A 21,029-nucleotide genomic window follows, 5' to 3' on the forward strand; every position below is an offset into this window, starting at 1 on the left:
GATGGAGCAGGATTCTGTAGTCAGAGTGTTGAAAAGAAGAGTCGGTTTTTATACCCTGCCTTTCACTAACTGAAGGAGTCTCAAAACAGCTTACGATCGCCTTCCCTTCCTCTCCCCACAACAGAAATTCTGTGAGGTAGGTGGGGCTGAGAGAGCTCTGAACACTGTGACTGACCCAAGGTCACCCAGCTGGCTTCATATGGAGGAGAAATGGGGAATCAAGCCCCACTCTTAACCATTACACCACGCTGGCTGTGGGTTGGGTTGGGCGGACCATTTCACTTCGGTCTTGTTCCATCTACACTGGCTCCCAATTTGTTTCTGAGCACAATTCAAGGTGCTGATGCTGACATTTAAAGTCCTATATGGTTGGAACCAACATACCTGAAGTATCACCTACTCCCTTATAAACCTTACCCAACCATTGCCATCATCTTCAAAGGGCCTGCTTTGTGTGCCAGCCCCCTTCAGAGATTAGGTGGGTCATGTGGCAACTTGGGAGAGGGCCTTCTTAGTAGTGGCAGCAAAACTCTGAAACTCTCTCCCCAAGGAGGTTCACCTGTCCTCTTCTGTTGACATCTGCCAGCAGGTGAAGACATTTTGTCGTACTTGGCATACCCTAGTGATCCTTCCTTCCTCTCCAATATTTTCACTGTTGTTTTTATCTTTTGTACTTATTCTAAGCTTTGTTTTTAACTTGTTTTAATTATGTATTTGCATGTTGGTTTTAATGGCTCTTCGGACAACATTTTAATGTGTATGTTTTAATTTGGTGCCTGCCTTGGTGGCCCCATGAGGGCAGAAAAGTAGGACAGCGTTCTTGTAAATAAATAAAAAAGAGTGAAGAAACCCCTGCTTTTTTGGAGGCTATTTTGTTATTATAATAGGGAATTAAAAAATGAAAGTATTAAGGGCAGCATGAATGATAACCTTTTAAATTATTAAACTGTCAACTATTTTTAATGTCCCCGAAGAAGACATTTTGTGTTAAGGTCTTCGTGATATATGGAAGCCTTTAAATATAATTGCATTACTTCATCAGTTGTGTGCAAAGCATTTGACTGCGTGACTCAGGTGTCAGAAGGAGAGTTTATGATGCCACTTCCTCTTTGTTACGGCCAGGAGCTTTGCAATCACGAACCCCACCAATGCCCCTTACACTTTCCACTGGACCTGTGAGCAGCAGGAGGAGAGACAAGAACAAGCCGCCTTTGTCTGCTTTACTGAGAAGGGTCAGCTCCGATCTGAGAAAAGAGTTGAGGTGAGTGGGAGAGGGCAGAGGGGAAAATGCCCGGCTGAAATCACAGCCTGTTTCTTCAAGGCCAACAGGCCGCATCTCTGATCCTTCCTCCGTGGCCATCTGTTTTACCTGTTCCTTCAGCGATGCCCCTTAAACACGGTAAACATGGCTTACGTGATCAGAGACCCATGGGTTTGTTTGTATTACTTCATTTGTACCCCACTTTTATTTTGAATGAGGACCCGATGTGGCTTTTAGCATCCTTGTCTCCTCCATTTTTCTTCAGAGTTCTCCCCTTTTCCATTTTATCCTCCCAACATCCCCATGAGGTAGTCTAGGCTGGGAGTATACGACTGGCCCAAATTGACCCGGCAAGCTTGTTACCTAGCAAGCTTCCAAGGCAGAGTGGGTATTCAAGCCTGGGTCTCCCAGATCCTAGTCCGGCACCCCTAACCACTACGCTGTTCCTGTACTCTGTGTGATTAACATTTTAAAAAGTGACGTTGGCTCAGACTGAGAGCAGTTATAAAATGCCAAAAGCAGCAGCAGGTGTGTTCCAGAGCAGCCTGCAGAGTAAGGAAAGATATGTCTGTCTTTTCATCTGCAGGTCATATTTGAATTCTTCCCCAAACATCTGGGTGTCACAGAATCCTTTTGGATGTTCACAATCCCCGAACACAGCATTTCTGTCCCATTCCTCTTGGTGGGCCACACCACGGACCCTGCTGTATCTCTGGAGAGATACCACATCAACTTCCACTCACTCTTGATTGGTAAGGGTCATTATAGGTGGGGGGGGCACTTCTTTTCATTAAGCAATAGAGCAGGAGGAAGCTCTTTGACAAGAGAAGCATTTAGTGCTTATGATAGCAGCAGAAAAGCCGAGTGTTGACAGTACGAATGTCTAGGGGGTCAATCCACTGAGCCCTGCTGGTACGTAGCAACTCCTGCAACTAAGTCTGGGCCACTTTCCTAATCACAGCTCCACAGTATGGGCAGCCAGCCTTCTGTCAAACAGATCCCTCCATTCAGACAGCCTGGTACGGTCATTCAGTATGTGTGTGCGTGTGTATAAAGTGCCATCAAGTTGCAGCTGGCTTATGGTGACCCTAGCAAGGGGCTTTCAAGGCAAGTGAGAAGCAGAGGTGGTTTGCCTTGGCCTTCCTCTGCAGAATCTTCCTTGGTGGTCTCCCATCCAAGTACCGACCCTGCTTAGCTTCCAAGATCTGATGATATCAGGCTATACCATGCAGCCTTCCCTCCCATGATCATTCTAGTTTAACCAGATAAGGCTTCACTGAGATTCCAGTAAGACTACAATTAAAGGAATTCAATTGATATTTGCATGTGTGTGTATCTTACTGCTCTGTGAACTGAAAGAATTATGTAATGAAGCATAAGGTGCAGGAGAAAACACAAGTATAGAACAACAGGGAAGTCTAAAATACAGAGCGGATATAGAAACATTTGCCTTGCCCCCCCTTGGCTATCTTTCCCACTTTTTTGAAAAAAGACACAACTCTTTTTTTAAAGACAAGATAATAAAAATAGATACCAGTGCAAGTTAACTCCATGAATACTGAAAAACTACATACAAGGAAAATAATTTCTGAAACATAATTGAATATATCAGCTTTAAAGCAAATCAGATTTCAAATAACTGTCTCAGAATGCTTTAGAAAGCTTTGGAAGCCCAGCATTCACACAGAGAGAAATCTCATCTACAGCCTTTTGACAGTCCTTTCACAGAAGCCTGGTCAACTCCTTGTGTGACACTTTTTATAGATAAGGTGACAGACACTAGCTTATATAAATCTTTATAACTTGATCGTGCGATGATTCTGTAGATAAGTGATTGGTTCTCAAAGTGATTTTTTGAGATCATACACAGGCGTGCAAAGCTATATCTGATAATGCTCATTATATACTCAAGCAAGATTTTTAAAAGGCTATATTTAAAACTTACTGATAATTAAAAAACAATTAATTCTACTTTCTTCAATGACATAATTATTAAATATAAAAGAGATCGTGGACTTTCCCTGACTAGCTGGGGAACTTCCTACAAAGGTTACAAAAAGTACAACAGAACACACATGTTTAGCATGTACATCATGACAAAAGTGTCTTTGAAGTAACTTCTTATGTGCCACTTATAAGAATCAAATATCAACACTGGATTTCAAGTCTTTTTGATGCACTGGTTCCCAAAGTGGGCAATACCACCCTCTCAGGGGCACTGGAACGATGCAGGTGGGCTGGAACGGTCCAGGTGCAGATCCACAAACTGCATCTTTTTGTCAACTTCTTAAAGGTAGATGTCCAGGGGGGTGAAAAGGGGGCGGTAGGCCAAATAAAAGTTTGGGAACCTCTGTATCTACTACTACAAAAATGGTCCTCAAATAATCAACTAGCAAAAAATGAGGAGGGAAAAAAGATTCCTGGCTTGGCCAAAGCAACCTGTTACAATTTGGCCTATTTTCCAGCTTTTCTGCTATTTTTCCTTTCCAGCTATTTTTTAAAAAGTTCTTTTTACTAGTTTTAATCTTTAAACAAATAATGAACTGAGTCCCTTCTGCTTTTCTTTTACAAAATAACCAACAAGAGAGTCTCTGAATAAAGATCACTCAATGTGTGTGTGTCCATCCAGAGTGTACTGACAGAAAAGCCTAACTTGTGCTGTTCCTTTGACCTCCCTAAGGACACGAGGCACGTGACAGCATCCATATTATCAACAATGAAAATGAAACCTTCAGTTTTGCTTTCAGAGAGAGCTCCCGCTTTTCAGAGGGACGGATCAACTGTCTGAAACTACAGCCCATGGAAGGCTCCATTCCACCTTGTTCCAGGTATGGTGGAAGTTGCCCAGGACAATGAGAATCTGTATGCCAAGTGTCAGGGGCTTCAGTCATTTCAAAGCACTGCAGGTTTTTCCAGTGGTTAGACTTTGCACGTTTAAAAAAGCCCCTCCAAATTCTGCAGCTAGAAAAGGCAGATTTTAGCTTCAGAACACTTGTTTCTGATCCTGTGGAGTTTGTTCTTGGTCTTCCCTGTAGAATTAATGGCTCTTCATCACTCATATGCTGCCCTGCAGCAACAGAAGTGCTCCAGCAACAGAAAGGTTTGACTATTGTCAGCATCCTACAGGATCTGGCTATCATAAAAAGGTAAAGGTAAAGGTTCCCTTGCTCGAAAGCCAGTCGAATCCGACTCTAGGGTTGCGGTGCTCATCTTCATTTCAAAGCTGAAGAGCCAGCACTGTGTGAAGACATTTCCGTGATCATGTGGCCGGCATGACTAAACACCAAGGTGCACGGAACGCTGTTACCTTCCCACTGAAGTGGTACCTATCTATCTACTTGCAATTTCTTGCTTTCGAACTGCTAGGTTGGCAGGAGCTGGGACAAGAGACGGGAGCTCACCCCGTCATGCGGCACACTCGGGTCTCGAACTGCTGAACTACCAACCTTCCACAGCCTGCAGTTCAGTGTCTTAACCACTTGAGCCACCACAGCTATCATAAGGTGAAGCATTTTCTTAGCACACTCCATGCTTTCTCACCAGGGTTCCTGTTAATATCAGCTTCATGCCAACGCTGGAAGGGGAAGTAAACTTTAACCTGATCTGCGATGTCAACAGGAAGACCCACCCTCTTTGCTTGAATGTCAAGGCCACTGGCCACACAATGAATTTGACCGTGAAGTACGAAGAAAGTAACGTGACTATTGAGCTGGACTCTGACCAGGTGAACACCATCCACTTTAAAGAGGTGAGAAAGCAGAAAAGCCAGGAGACTCAAGGTCCCCATTCACTCATTCAGTGGTGGCACTTTACTCCAATAGTACCTGTGGACTTTTTCTGAGCCATCTAGTTTCTCCAAGGTGATTAGAATTGGACATAATATATGCAGTGTTAACGTGGTGGAACTTCCATCCCACTACACCCATCTCCACTTCTAAAGAAGCAGCCTTTATAAGACAGTACCTGAACATCAGTGTTGTGGCTTTTATATGTGGGGGGAAATGGAAACGAAGCTGAGGTTGATTTGAACATCTCGCATGGTGACAGTGCTTGGATGCTCCTTGACAAAGCTTCTGTCTTCTGGAACTTTCCCCCACAACAGAAGGTTCACTGACTAGGGGTTTATAGCTTGCTTTAGTTTAATTTTTTTAAGTGGATGGTGAGAGTCTTGGGCAATCAGGCTGGGCTTGTACTCAGTGAAGCTGCAGTAGTGCTTGACTATTGATGCTTTCCCTTCCCTCTGCTCCCCGGACAGATGCAAGTGAATGATTATGCTCAGTATACCTTCTATATCCTGAACACTGGGAAATTCAACTTCACCTTCACCTGGGAGTTCCACAACACTAAAGCATTGCAGCGATATTTTGCCATCTCTCCGAATAGTGGCAAGGTGGAACCCGGGGAACGGATTGAGAGCGTATTGTCATTTCACCCACTGAAAACATGTACCTTAAAGGATGTTGAGCTCAGACTACAGGTAAGAAAGGGGTTTGTGGGATTTCCCTTGTGCTGGTCACAGAAAGCTTTCAAAGCCCTGCAGGTGCTTTTGGTAGAGGATTACAGCGATACCTCAGGAAAGCAAAGTTTGGTCATTTATAGGGCATTTCTGACTGGCTACTCACTGACTGCAGAAATGAGCCTGTTTCATAAAACTTCAGCAGAATGCTATGAACAAATGTTTCATGTGCTGCATGCTTCTTTCCTGGACTGTTTCCTCCTTTCTCCTCTTCTGTTTTCCCTTGCCCAAACAGCCAGAGGAAGCCTGTCTAAAGAGGCAAGAAGCTGCCTCTTTGCTTGTGAGTCAGAAGCTGTTTCTACACTGGAAACGTTCATCATATATGTCTCCCCAAAGCACCTCATAAAGTCAATATAAATACACCAACCAACAAACAAGTCAACTGACTCACTATCTCAGCAGGCTGGGCCAGTATTCCACAGCTGGCTCACCAAAGGCAATCTGCAATGCTTACGGGCCACAGGTCCAAGTATGATAGCAATACATGACCGAGGGAAAGGGGAAAAAGAATTGTTCAGCGAGGTGCTGCAGTTGGCCAAGATGTTCTTCCCTGTCTTTCCTGCTTTCCTGAAATAGCTTGTCATGTCAAAAAGGCCAACCTGGCTTCTGGTGGTTCCTCTCCTCACAGATCAGCCATGGCCCCACATTTATTTGTGCACTCCAAGGTACAGCTGTATCTCCCAGCATCCATTTCTCCTTCACCAAAGTTGACTTTGGAAACTGCTTCATCTACCATGCTGGGATGCCCATTCCCAAACGAGTCCTGACAGTCACAAATAAGGATGACAAAGTTGTAAGGTAAGCTGGAGGGCTGTTCGCCAGGACTGGGTGGGCCTTCCCTGCCCACAGTAATATAAGTGGAGGAGGAGGAGATTGGATTTATACCCCGCCCTTCACTCAGAGTGGCTTACCATCTCCCTTCCCCTCCCCACAACGGACACCCTGTGAGGTAGGTGGGGCTGAGAGAGCTCTGACAGAAACTGCTCTTTTCGAGAGCACCTCTGAAAGAACTTGTGACTGACCCAAGGTCACACCAGCAGCTGCAAGTGGAGGAGTGGGGAATCAAACCCAGTTCTCCCAGATAAGAGTCCGCACACTTAACCACTACACCAAACTGGAGGTTTCCTTTCTGATGCACAGCTCTGACAGTGTTGAGATGCTGTACCAGTGGCAGCCTAAAGAGTCAGCAAGTAGAGCTGCTAACCTCCAGGTGAAGCCTCCTAGGATTACAACTGATCTCCAGGCAACATTGATCAGTTCATCTGGAGAAAAGGGCTGCTTTGGAAGGTGGTCTCTATGGCATTATACCCTGTTGAGGTCATTCCCCTCCCCAAACCCCACCCTCCTCAGGCTCCACCCCCAAGTTCTCCAGGTCTTTCCCAACCCAATGCTGGTGAACCTAGCAGGGAGCAATGAGTCTTTGAGCCTGAGCAGAATCCAGCAGGGGAAAGGGTGTGTGTGGAAGCAGCAGAGCTGTCTGTCAACCACTGAAAATCGAAGCCTGACTTGGAAGCTTCTGTTCCCTTAGCATGCCATTTGTGTTGGGGAAGATACACTGGAGTTTTGGAAACCCTCTCAGTCTGCAGCCCTGAGTGGCTCCCCATGGGAGGCTGCTAAGCCAGCAGTGTCCAGTTGCTCCCCAGGTTGCTCCCGACAGATGGAATGGTCAGGGATGATTACTGCACGCCCTAAGCCTTCTGTTCAAGCTGAACAGACTAACCGATAAGTGCCATGCAGACTCCTTGATTACTGTTCTTCTCTTACTTAGGAAGCAAAGGTGGTGGTGGCGGCAGCGGGATAACATGTCTCCTCTGGAGTCTCCTGATCCCTGGAGTTGGGTGGGGGAAAGGACATTCGGTTTGTTGGTTTAAGTCCTTCTGTCCCATGTCACAATCCATATGGCTCCTGGGCCAGCGAACAACATATTGAAACAATGTAATAAAACAGTAAAAATCATAAACATTCAGCTTTCAGACTCCAAAAAGCATTTTTTAAAACATCAAGGAGTAAAAAGTACAATCCAGCAACTTCTCCAAGCCATTACATTCCTGGAGATCAGCACGGAACTTCATGGGAATGTAAAAATCAACAAATAAATACATCTGCTAAGTCAATAAAAGCAGAAGTTTGAAATACTATAAAGCTCTGTTAAATTCTAGGGGGCATGCTTCCCCAGTTCTCTTCCTCTAAACTTCTCTAATGCCAAACATCCCAGAAATAACCCCCTGGGCTTGGGATTTCAAGATCTCCTGAGCCAGGATGCGGTGGTCAGACTAGTGTTACCTCTGGTCCAATACCCCATTGTCTGCCCCACCTGCGGAGGTTGCTGCTGTCTTTGAAGGCAGAAATCTACCCTGATGTGGCATGAAAGTGATATGCCTGTGAGGGCTCATTTGCTTACGCTGGTCAGCTATCAGTAGACTGTGAGAACACAGGTGTGAAACAGGCCCTAGTGTTATACCCTCTCTAATTTGGCCTATCCCTTGATTATGTGTACCTCCCTGCCCCATGGTGGCTGAACAGAGGTTCCCTCAGGAGATTCCCTTCATGCTCTAGTTTAATAAAGGCACCAGCAACGATGTTTCAGCCAAATGCATCTGGCACTGTGCTCCTTGACTCTGAAAAGAGCCTTTATAATGGAGAAGATCATAGAATCTGATGATGCAGTGGGCACAATCAGATATCAGAGCAACTCAGGGGATGAAGGACATCATCAGAAGGTGAAGTCAGCCTCCACTGAACCTCTGAGACAAAACAGGGCTCAGACCGATTAGTCAGTGGCCAGACAGAAAGACCTCTTTGACGTTCTCTAGTAAAGTTGTTCATGTTTTCTTCCGGCCTCTTCACAGCCTGGACTGCTTGTTCACCAGCACACCTTACCTTGAGGTGGGTTTCCACGGTGAAGTGCTGAATCCTGGAGGAAAAGCAGAGATCCCATTCGCCTTCTATCCTCGAGAGGCCATTCCCTACCATGAAGCTGTCACCTTTGAAATCAATGGCCTCTTACAAAGGACTGTTGAAGTTCTTGGAAAGGGAATTGAGATGAAGGTGAGATTATATGAGAGGCCTAGAACTTCAGGCTCCAAGAATCTGTTCTTACGAGAGGCAAAGTCAGGGGTTCAGCTTTTGGATTGTTAAAACCAGTTGCCCCAAGGACATTCTTTCCTTCACAGATTAGTTTGCTTTCCTAGGTTCAGCTCGTACCAGACTGCTTCCTTTCACAGTTAGATCTGAGACTTTAGATGATCCCTTTTGTTTTCTTCCTGGGGTACAAGATGAGGCATTAGCACAGTCATTACCTGAGGTAAGCAGATTTGGACAGAGCCAATCCCTACTGACTGCAGATAGACAATATGGAGGTGAGGTTAAAAGCTCTAAGATTCCATGTCAGTGCTGTTGTTAGAACCAAATTAGCCCTTGGGTATCTCTGACCATGTAAGCCAAATCTGTATTGGAAGGAGACAAAGTATCCCATAAGGCAGATACCCTGGGCCCAAGGAAGACAATGGGGAGGTTGACTATCCTTAAAGGGCATTTTGAGATCTAGTGAGCAGAAGGACACAGGGGCATTCCAAAAAGGAATAGCAGCAACTCTTGTTTGGGGCAACTGAGATTCGATTAATACTCAACCATTATGAGCTGTTCCTGCCTGTGGCAAAACTGAACACCTAATCAAAAGGTAAAGGTTCCCTTGCTCAATAGCCAGTCGAATCCGACTCTAGGGTTGCGGTGCTCATCTCCGTTTCAAAGCCGAAGAGCCAGCACTGTCTGAAGACATTTCCGTGGTCATGTGGCCAGCATGACTAAACACCAAGGCGCACAGAATGCTGTTACCTTCCCACTGAAGTGGTACCTATTTATCTACTTGCAATTTCTTGCTTTCGAACTGCTGGGTTGGCAGGAGCTGGAACTAGAGACGGGAGCTCACTCCGTCATGTGGCACACCTAGTACACCACAATAATTTCACATCATGCTTTGATTTCCTGGAAGAAAATAAAATTTGTGATATAGACAGAGGTTCTTCCATTCACACCGTAGTCCATCCTTTCTTCTCCCGTCTCCTGCTCTTATTGTTATTCTTTTCCTCTCATCGATTTCTTGTCATGTGAACAATTTCACCATTCATTTCACCATTATGTGTAGCTTTCTGCTATTGCAACCCCTGCTGTGTCCTTTCCTTTACTGCAGATTGATGTTTTACAACCTCCAAACAAAGTGTTGAAATATGGAGCTGTTCCTCCAGGACACACTGTGAAGAAGACAGTTACCTTAGTGAACAATAGTGTTTGCTTTGTCTCCTTCAACCTCAGTTTTATGTCCATTGTGCCAGAGTTGCAGGAAGCAAAGGTAAGGCCTCACAACCCCTCTTTCTCTCCTGCCATGGGATTACCTGGTATTGATCATGTGGTACACATTGAAATATGTTTCTAGTAAACAGAGTGCTGTGGGCTGATGAGATTTCCCTGAGAGACTGTGGAAGGAGTTTTTTGTATGGAGCTGCATTTAACCATATGTGTCCCCTCTGAAATAGTCCAGTCCAGATGCACTTCAGTGAGAACTAAGCCTCAACCATAGCAGGACCAAGCTATAGCAAGGTCTATTTGGTGGGGCAGGAGGAACTTCAGGGTCAACTGATTGAAGCCACTTGCAAAATGTCTCCTTCTAAAGGCAAGCCACTTGCAAAATGGCTCCCCTGGGGGGGCACAGCCAGTCACATTTTGTTTATTTTATCAGAACAGAAGAGCCCTGCTAGATCAAACCCGAGGGCCATCTTGTCCAGCATCCTGTTTCATACAGTGGCCAACCAGTTCTTCTGGAGGGCCAACAGCAGGGCATTGAGGCCGAGGCCTTCCCCCAATATTTCCTCTTGGTCCTGGCACTGGGATTCAGAGGTTTAGTGCCTCTGAACATGGAGGTTCCCCTCAGCCACCACTAGTAGCCACAGATAGACCTATCCTCCATGAATCTATCTGATCCCCTTTTAAAGCTGTCTGTTCCTGTGGCCATCACTACATCCTCTGGCAGTGAATTCCATATTTTAATCACTCTCCTGTGTAAAGAAGTATTTATACCCTGCCTTTCTCTCCAGTGGGGACCCAAAGTGGCATACGTCATTCTCCTCTTCTCCACATAAGGTATTCACAGGGTTATTTCGCAATGTGGGAACTTTTGGGAAATCTGGAAGGGGAGAATTAGCAGGCACAGTCTGAGAAGGACATATAAACCAGGGAACATGGGGCAATGAAGACCCCCCCCCCCCGGGGCTTCTGAGTTAACAGCTTTAGCAGATCTAAGATGACTCAGCCCTGGATCTACCAGTAGATCCTGAGCTGCCTTCTGTCTGCCCCTGAATGAGAAGCCAATGGGGGTGGAGCAGTGGGCCACTGAGCAGCTGTGGGAATGCTCCACTGGTGGCATTTAAGGCTCTAAAAATTCTCCTCTCTTTGGGCAGGTTCTGACTATGTCTCCTTCTAGTGAAATAAGCTTGAAGCCCAAAGGAGGCACCTGCCGCGTTGAGGTCACTTTCAGCCCCAAAAGCCGCATCCTGCAGTTCACAGAGGAGGTCCTCCTTGAGTGCCATGGAATTCTGCAGTCCCTCTTTGTGGTGCAAGGTTGCTGTCAGGGCATTGAGGTCAGCCTGGACCAGAATCATGTCCCTTTCGGTGCAGTGGTGCAGCGGAGCCAGGCATCTCGACGGATCATGATGCAGAACACGGGGGACATCGGAGTAGGGTAAATACAGCAGCCCTTGCAAGTTGCTCTTTTCATTCGGCTTTTCCAGTTCTGCTCCCACTATGCCCTGTACTGAATGTGGCCAGTCTCCCTCCTGCTCAGTCTGCTCAGCATGATCATTTGTAACCCTTTGCAGGAAGGAAAGAACCGGAAAGAAAACACTTTGTAGGCTATGCAAGCTTTTAATTGTCACAGATTTCTTATCTTGACCCCTACTCCAAAAAACTAGGGGAGTAGGAAATAATTTAAAGTAAAATCTTCTTAAACAATGGCAGTTGGCCTGAGGTCCATCTCCACTTCCAAATAAACCCTCTCCCAAACCTATCCTGCCCCATCATGTTGCTTAGACACACAATTTGGTTACCTATAACTAACACTTGCAGATTGGCATTAATACAGCTACAACATCTTTTCTTAGGTGCTACCTTTGCCATCTTAACCACATATTTAAATAATATCACCTTTCACACCCTAACTTACAAAAATCCAACATTCCTTCTTTAACTCATAATGAACATTTTGAAAATTCAATTGGTTAATATTAGAGGTCTTAACACCTGGGTCAAACGAAGAAAGGTCTTAACGCCAGTTGCAGCTTACAAAGCCATCAATTCTGTTTCTACACTCTAGATCTGATAAACATCCTATTTTAAAATCTTCTTGGTTTCCGCAACAATTTCAGGCACCAGGGTCGTCTAAAGCAAGAGGAGTGGCGATATTGTTCTCTAAAGCACTCAACTTCTCAGTTAACAGCATGAAAGTAGATCCTCTGGGCTGCTTTCTCTTTCTTAAAGGCACTCTAGAGAGCAGGAAACTCACACTGGCATCAATATATGCCCCAAATCTGAACCAAATTGCTTTTCTGAAATCCACCTTTTCGGAGTTACAGGCCTTCACAGAAGGTGAGTTGATCATAGGTGGAGACTTTAATTTCATTGCAGATAAAATACTAGATAGGTCCTCTGTGAAGCGTAAAACTAACTCGTATCTTAAAACAGGAACAAGCACAGGGCTATCTAGATTTTTTCCTGAATTCAGATTAATAGATACCTGGAGGTCCCTACACCCGATAGACCGAGACTACTCATACTTCTCGGCACAGCACCAGACCTTCACAAGGATAGATTATATTCTAATATCTGAACAATTATTGGCAGAACTGGTATCAGCGACCATTGTCCCAAGGTACTTGACGGATCATGCATGGCTTGACTGTCAACTACAGAAAAATTCAAACACAAAACTGGACAGACAATGGTCCATGGATAAAAGTATTTTATTGGACACCTTAATCAAGGAAAAGCTGGAGACTGACATCAGGAACTTTTTTCAGGAAAACTCATCACCAGAAATCTCTGCCTCCATGTGTTGGGATGCCATGAAGGCTGTTATTCGAGGGTCAATGATTTCTCTCACATCACATCTACGGGAAAAAAGAGAAAAAGTCAGAAGAGATATGTTAAACTGGATCTCCCAACTTGAATCTAAACATAAAGAAACAGGGAGTAGAAGGATATATGCTAAATTACTGGCGGAAAGAAAGACTCTAGAAACATTGGAAACATCGCAAATCCAAAAAAACTTACTTTATTTAAAACAGCAGTACTGGCAAAAATCTCCTAGGAATGTACGCATGCTAGCATGGAGGATCAAAGAAAAAAGAAAGGCAGCTATGGTGACTACACTGAAAACTTCGGATGAAAAATATTATACTTCCCTTAAAGCAGTAGCAGGAGGTTTTGCTGACTTCTTTGCAAAACTGTATTCCTCCCAAGAACCAGCGAGGAATGATATTGCGCCTTACCTAGACACTTTACCTGATCTAAAAAAGCTCTCACCAGCACATACTAGCTTTATGGAAAAACTCATGGACAGAGAAGAACTCATGGAAACTATCAAGGGCTTGAAGCTAAACAAGGCCCCTGGCATAGACTGAATTCCCACAGAGTTCTACAGAACCTTCCGCTCAACACTGGAACCTCATCTTCTAAATTTCTGTAATGAGGCTTTATGCTTAGGGAATATACCTCCGTCCTGGTATGACTCTTCGATCTCAGTAATTTCTAAAGACAAGAAGGACCCATTGGAACCCGCCTCATACCGCCTGATTGCTTTATTAAACAATGATGTGAAGATATTCACCTCGATATTGGGCAACAGGCTCAAAAAATTGGTGCCAGAAAGAGGACTACAAAAAACAAGCTGATAAAAGGAGAGCTCCTGAATGGGATTTGAAGCCTGGGGACTCTGTGTACATTTCGACAAAGAATTTGAAGGGGATCCAATCGGGGAGGAAATTGGGGTGGAAGTATATTGGCCCATTCAAGGTGTTGAAGGTTTTGAACAAGGTGGCTGGGGAACTTGAGTTACCCAAGAATCTGAGGCATATTCACCCTGTGTTTCATTTCAGCCTATTAAAAAGGACCTCGTCCAGCTACTCCACCTCCTCTGATGATTGAGAAAGAAAGACTCTAGAAACATTGGAAACATCGCAAATCCAAAAAAACTTACTTTATTTAAAACAGCAGTACTGGCAAAAATCTCCTAGGAATGTATGCATGTTGGCATGGAGGATAAAAGAAAGAAGAAAGGCAGCTCTTGTGACTACACTGAAAACTTTGGATGGCAAACATTATACCTCTCCTAAAGCAGTAGCAGAAGGATTTGCTGACTTCTTTGCTAAACTATACACCGCCAGAAAACCAGTGATAAATGATATTGTGACTTATTTGAACACTGTACCAGACCTAAAAAAGCTTTCATCAGCACACACAGATTTTATGGACAAGCCCATAGACTGGAAAGAACTTATGAACACCATTAAAGACTTGAAGCTAAATAAGGCCCCCGGCATAGATGGAATTCCCGCAGAGTTTTACAGAACCTTTCGCTTAACATTGGAACCTCACCTGCTTAACATATGTAATGAGGCCTTAGGTTTAGGAACAATACCTCAGTCCTGATATGACTCTTCTATCTCTGTAATCCCTAAAGCCAAGAAAGAGCTATCAGACCCCGCATCATACCGTCCAATAGCTTTGTTAAACAACGATGCGAAGATATTCACTTCGATACTGGCCAATAGACTTAAAAAGCTGGTACCAGAATATATTAATCCAGATCAGACCGGGTTTATTCCAAATAGGCAGATAACGGACAATGTTAGGCGAACGCTTAACATTATATGTTATGGGAAAACCTCCTTTTCTGAATCTGTAATCCTGGCTTTAGATTTTGAAAAAGCCTTTGATTCCCTAGAAATCCCCTATCTCCTCATGCTTCTGGAAAAGATGGGCTTTGGCCAGAACTTTCTCAACACTTTAGAAACACTATATGCTCACCCTAAGTCTAGAATACGAGTGAACGGCTACAATTCAAACTTCTTCTCTCCGTCCAGAGGAACCAGGCAGGGTTGCCCCCTATCACCACTGCTATTTGCTCTTGCAATGGAACCACTAGCAAATGAATTGCGTCACAACCAGGATTAGCTGGTATCTACATTAACGGGCAAGAACATAAATTAACAATGTATGCCGACGATATCACCCTTTATATTTCTGATCCTGAACGGTCCATACCAGCCATTCAAGCTACTCTTTCTCGTTTTGGGACATATTCCGATTTATGCCTGAATACCACAAAATCAGAAATCTACCCTATCACTCTCTCCAGTAAAACCCGGTCAAAATTACTTGAGTCTATGCCATTTCGATGGGTGGAAGATACTTGGAGACACCTCGGAGTCCAGATTCCTCTTGATCTACACAATTTGTTGGTATGCAATTATCATAAAACTTTTGCTGAGTCTTAAGAGAAGATGAAAAAATGGAACGCACTTAAGCTCTCTTTAGCGGATCGTGTTCAATTAATTAAAACGTTTGTTTTTCTGTGGTTTCTATTCCTTTTCAGAAATATGCCGATATTCATACCAGAGAAAGATCTGAATAACTGGCAGAAAGAGATTCAATGCTTTGTATGGAACTACAAGAAATCTTGTATAGACAGTCGCTCTCTCTTTAAGCCATTGACACTGGGAGGTCTTAACATGCCTCGACTTCAAACCTATTACCATGCAGCTCTTCTGTCTAACATTCCTAAAATGTCGCAATTACAACCGGAAGCACAATGGGTGCAGATTGAACAATCATACGTGTCTCCATTTAAACTCCAAGAAATCTTTTGGATTCCAGCTTCACATCGACCCTCCAGCCTTCTTGACAATCCATTCTTATACACAACGCTGAAAATTTGGGATCACAGACAGAAGTGTATAGCTCCTCCAATATCCCCGCTATCCACATTTACGATTTCTAGAGCTCCTGCTGCAGAAGCTCAGAGATCATGTTGGGAGAAAAAAATGGAAGCAAAATCAGACAGGTATATTGTCTGGCTTCTCAGGACCTCCAGAATATGCTGGGCCTGGGAAATTTTGTACCTTATTGCCTCTCTCTCAGAGGTCCTGAAATTATGTCATCAGTATTTACCACCACTTACCAGAAAGCCTGGGAACGAGACCTTCAAAAATCACTGATGACTGAGCAATGGTCATCTTGTTGGAACTCTTCAAAGAAAGTCTTTAAGATCTTTAACATCCACCTGCAAACATACAAACTGATTACCCGCTGGTATTACACTCCTGATCATCTATACCATCTTAATCCCAATTATAGCCAATTCTGCTGGAAACAATGCGGACTTAAAGGAAACTATTTTCACTGCTGGTGGGAGTGCCCACACATCAACAACTTTTGGAAAAGTGTCATAGCAGAAATAAACAAGATCACCTCTCAAATAATTCCTCTCAAACCAGAAGTTATCCTACTTCAAATTCAAGAAACACCTGATTCACAATACAACTACAACGAACTTACCTTGATTTTGCAGGCAGCGGCCCGCTTGGCCATAGCTACCACCTGGAAGTCTACCTCCCCTCCAACGCTGACCATGTGGAGAAATAAAGTATGGGATCAGTTTATTATGTGCAAAATCTCTGACTCACTTCAAAGACAACGACTGGGCACCACCATGACCTACTCTAGGTTTGTACGCACATGGTTTCCATGGCTGCAGTACATGACAGAAGCTGAACTTCTTCCCACTAACACTACTTATTCTACTTTGCTTTTCCTCTAGCTTTCTACTGTACACACTGAGTTACATATAAAAATATTTTACATCTAAGATCCAGACCTAATCCAGTACTCACACTTGCCTTACTGATAGAGGTAGCATAATTACCAGCACTTTCTTACCCTTTCTAATTCGTTGATAAATGTTCAAAAAATGTTAAAATAGTTTTTACTGCACAATAATAAGCTTTTGATGTGACTTGATCCTTATCTCTTGTTGCTTGTTTAATGCTTTTGATGTTCATTGTTGTTAATGATTATTTAAAAACAAATAAAAATATATTTTAAAAAAATCTCTACTACTACATTTACCGGGGGCACGTGGCTGAGCTGTTTCTGTTTCCACTTAACTCAGGTCCTCTTTTTGAACGTAACTCATCAGGCACTTGCATAGTCCAGCACCAGTAGAAGTTTATCCAATTAGAATGTTTCTCCTTGCATCTCTCGTTCTCCCCTCCCTGTCACCCGCCTTCTTCACCTCCTTCTCTGCTGTACCTCTTGAAACAGTTCAAAGGGGAGCTGGCCAGAGAGACCAAGCAAGGAATTGCAGAGCACTTCTGGGGTTGCTTCCGAGGGACTGTCCATATTGCTGTACGATAATGGTGATCACAATATCAAGGGATACCCTCAAATAGCTTTCCTTGCCTCTTTTTTTCTCTCTTGACAAGATTTAAATGGGACGCCAAGCGCTTCAAACCAGATTTCTCCATCAAGCCTGTTGAGGGCTACATTTCTCCAGGAATGGACGTCTCCTTTGAAGTGACCTTTCACCCCTGCGAACAGAGCCAGGATATCTGCTATGAGAACCTACAGTGCCACATTCAAGGCACCGAGCCCCTCAAGCTCACCCTGAGTGGGTGCTGCGTGGGAGTCCCCCCCATAAAAGAGGTGACTGGCCAGGGAAGGGAGAGGGGTGGCCCCAGTCTGGTTGAAACTGCAGAGGCAGACACATAGCTTTTCTCCAGAAAGGCTGTTCTCACCCTGTGGGAATGGAAAGCTCAAATCCAGGCATCTTTGTGAGAAACAGCCTGGGAAATGTCTTCTAAGCCTGGATCCATGCCCCCACCTCTCCCATGGTAGCTGTGCACCAGCATTCCTGGCTCCCAGGGAGGAGTCAAAAGCCTCTTGACTTGGCCTGCTTCTCTCCTTGTACAGATAGATTAGACGAGGGAAGCCAGCTGTGAAGCTGCTTCTGAGAAAAAAAAGGTCTGAACGGCTTAGTGCTAATGGTTCAGACTGAGTGCCAGGTCTCGGAAACTATTTGTGGCATATTCAGAACCCAGGTGTGGGACCATCTGGAGAAGAATACACAAACTCTCTCTTGCAGGTGGTTAATTTCCAATGCCAGGTGCGTGCAAAGAGCACACAGACCATCATGCTGTCCAACCGGACCAACCAGGCGTGGACCCTGCGGCCCATTATTGAGGGCGAGCAGTGGAAAGGCCCAGAGTTCATCAGGGTGGAAGCCCACCAGCAAAACAAGGCCTATGAAATCACCTACAGGCCCCTCACCATGAACACAGAGGGCAAGAAGGATCAGGTATGCAAGCTTGTAAATAGAAGAACTTTTGTGTTCCAGGTCAACGTTTGCAGGGGATCGGGGGGCCCCCTGCACAGAAATCTAGCCTTATAACTGGGGCAAAAAGAATCTGAGGCTGCGTCTACAAAGAGTCGCTTCTCTGTGTTGTTCTTGTTGCTGCTGCAAATACGGAGGACTTTGTAGTGGCTACTGAATGGGATGCAAAGCAGATTGGAGGTGCCTCTAATCCAAGAGGAGATGTTAGCCGAATTGCCTTAATTATTAACAAATGTGGGGAATTGGAATACTAAAGGGCAATGGCTAAATTAAGGAAGCAATAACCTGTGTATACCAGAGTCCAATTTATTCAGATCCCCAGAAATAGACCAGGAGACTAGATCTTAAATATGATTTCTTTTGCTAAATAATTCACACACCCATACAATTAAAATAAAACAATCACACACTCAGGCAATACAGAACTAGGAAACTAGATAGAAGGGTATAGTGGCAGTTGCATGAGCAGGAAGTATCATTGATGCGATAAGGTGATCCTGCAACGAAAAATGGGGAAAATACTAGGGAAGGGGTCATGTGTTGACCTGCAGCACATGTGGTAGACTCCAGACAGGATGGGGCTAGGTAGGTAGGAAAAGAGAGAACGAACAATGGGCAGATGCTCTTCTTATATACCCTGAGAGGGGCTTGGGTACGTAGTCCCCAGGAAGGTGCTAGAAGCTGCCAGTTCCTTAATGGGTCAAGAGAATGGAATTAAGTGTTGGGCAATTGATATAATGTTTACTAACAGTGACACCTCTTAGAGTGGATGGTTTAAGACAAAGGGAAGGAAAAGTAGTCGTTCCAGGTGCTTGGCCAGTCAACAACCCGGTGATCTGCATCTACACTACCTTGATGGGCAGTGGGTGTGTTTGGCTGCTCAGATAATCCCGTCACGACCAAGTTCTATTGTTTAACCTGAGGATGAGTATGTGCAGTCCTTGGTGATGCTAGGAGAAGGGGTGTGTGTCTGGGGGGGGAGGATGCCTGCGTGCTGGAGAAGAAGTCTTTCTATGGAGTCCTTTGCAGGAACACTCAGGCTTCTGGTGTAAAGGATGGCTTCTGCTTGCTGGCTGCTGTGTAGCTGGCCTGTTTTGAGGGGAATGAAGGCAGCCATTGCCTATACTGCTCTGAGCACTTGAATTGATCAAGTATGCCATATAATAACCATGGAGCTTTGGTTGTGTTGCATTGGGTTTGCTCCACAATACACTTCCAAAACTCATTCATTGATGAGCCACCCATTGTTTCAAGGGCTCAGATTCAATCGTGATGAGTGTCCAGTCCCACTGGTTTTGCAAACCCAGCTCCATTCTTACCTAGCAATTTCTGTGGAATATGGCAGACAAGTCTGAGTCTGGCAACGGTAGTTGGGCCAGGTGCTCACCCAAAGGGTCGGGAGTAATATCGACAAAAAAGGAGGAGCATTGGTTTCAGCAGTACTGTCTTCTACCCCAAGGCCAGGCTTGGAAAGGCACGGCATGAAAGTCATGTTCTTGGATGTTAAAGTGGACTCAATTGTCCTGGGAAGACTCTATCTCATGGGAGTGTCTGGCCATATCCGGGACTGGAAGGAACTTTGTTCAGGGCAGAAAGCAACCTCTGCCAACTTTTCTTGTAGGGCTCCGTCTTTTTCCCACTCCCAGATGGGACAGGACTGTTGTACCTCCTACAAGGCACCACAGAACCTCCCAAGTCTACAGGGAATATCTTGAGGGAAGTTCCATGTAAAACGTCTTACACTGAGCTGTTTCCCATCTCCAATTGGCTCAACAAGCCACAGAGGTAAGAGGTCTTTGATAACTTTACAAAAGAACACGTATTTCAGTAGATGGGTTGAATGTCCTAAAGACGGCTAGCTCCCACAGAAATGTGTTGCTACACTAACCCATATCCACTCTGCGACCCGTGATAATTGAAGAGGAAGTTTATTAAAGAACCATCAAGGAGGATTACATATAGAAGGTACTACTGTGCAATGAACCCCTTGTGCCTTCCCAGCCATTCTTCATGTAGGCTGCATTGGACTAGAAGTGCAAAATTATCCCTCACAACATTTTAACGCTGCCTTTCCACCCAAATTAGGGCCAAACTAGGCATGACAGCACCCTCATGGCTGCCTTGAAGATGCCATCACCGTTTTAAAATGATTTTAAAATCACATGAGGATCTTGCAGCACAGCAGGCTGAGGGGTTCTTCCCCCCCCCATGCCTTATCGAGGTTCAAAATGGTCCCCATCCTGCAACTATTTTGGTACTTGAAAATGCTTGTGGGGGGAAGCACTATGCTATGGGACCAATCAGGATTGGGCCCTCACGGTACTTTAAAATCACTTTAAAATGGCAGCCACACGAGGACACTGTCATGTGTCGTTTGGCTCTTAGGGTCCCTGAGGTGGCAAATTTAGTGCTTTTCTAAGATGAAAGACAGGACTCAGTGCAATTCAGGACCACCATCTTGTGTCTGTGGGGTGGAGGGAATAGCCTTTTGCCCTAAGTCAGGGGTGTCAAACTCATTTGTAATGAGGGGCGATCTGACATAAATGAGACCTTGCTGGGCCGGGCCATGTGTGTCATAAAATGTAATGCCAGGTACTGGAGATATAAACTTTATAAAGGACACAGACAAACACAAAGATTTGTTAAACTTTAAATAAAACCTGCTTAAACCACTAGCACTCTTGCAATATTTTGTCTATTTAACAGTGTCTGATAACTGACACCTCTTGTTCTGAATTATTGCATCAAAATGTCTGTGCTGCAGCAATCTTGAGTATGCTGTTCAGGTGTGTATCTGTAAGCTGCAAACCTTG

The 21,029-nt window shown here is 44.6% G+C and overlaps 1 protein-coding gene across 1 annotated transcript in view; it reads left to right on the forward strand.

Annotated features, from left to right (window-relative positions):
- LOC107114842 (hydrocephalus-inducing protein homolog) overlaps window positions 1-21,029 on the forward strand; it is a gene marked incomplete at its 5' end in the record, with an annotated part of 73,100 nt that overhangs the window by 42,756 nt on the left and 9,315 nt on the right. The window contains 12 exons of the mRNA XM_015416441.1: window positions 1,123-1,261; window positions 1,848-2,013; window positions 3,942-4,089; window positions 4,805-5,009; window positions 5,517-5,738; window positions 6,406-6,575; window positions 8,627-8,825; window positions 9,967-10,125; window positions 11,231-11,511; window positions 17,309-17,528; window positions 17,968-18,180; window positions 19,838-20,001. Coding sequence (XP_015271927.1) covers window positions 1,123-1,261; window positions 1,848-2,013; window positions 3,942-4,089; window positions 4,805-5,009; window positions 5,517-5,738; window positions 6,406-6,575; window positions 8,627-8,825; window positions 9,967-10,125; window positions 11,231-11,511; window positions 17,309-17,528; window positions 17,968-18,180; window positions 19,838-20,001 — 2,286 coding nt within the window. The remainder of the gene's footprint in view (window positions 1-1,122; window positions 1,262-1,847; window positions 2,014-3,941; window positions 4,090-4,804; window positions 5,010-5,516; window positions 5,739-6,405; window positions 6,576-8,626; window positions 8,826-9,966; window positions 10,126-11,230; window positions 11,512-17,308; window positions 17,529-17,967; window positions 18,181-19,837; window positions 20,002-21,029) is intronic.

Source organism: Gekko japonicus, unplaced genomic scaffold, assembly GCF_001447785.1.
Source record: "Gekko japonicus isolate JY-2015 unplaced genomic scaffold, Gekko_japonicus_V1.1 scaffold1955, whole genome shotgun sequence".
NCBI lineage: Eukaryota > Metazoa > Chordata > Lepidosauria > Squamata > Gekkonidae > Gekko > Gekko japonicus.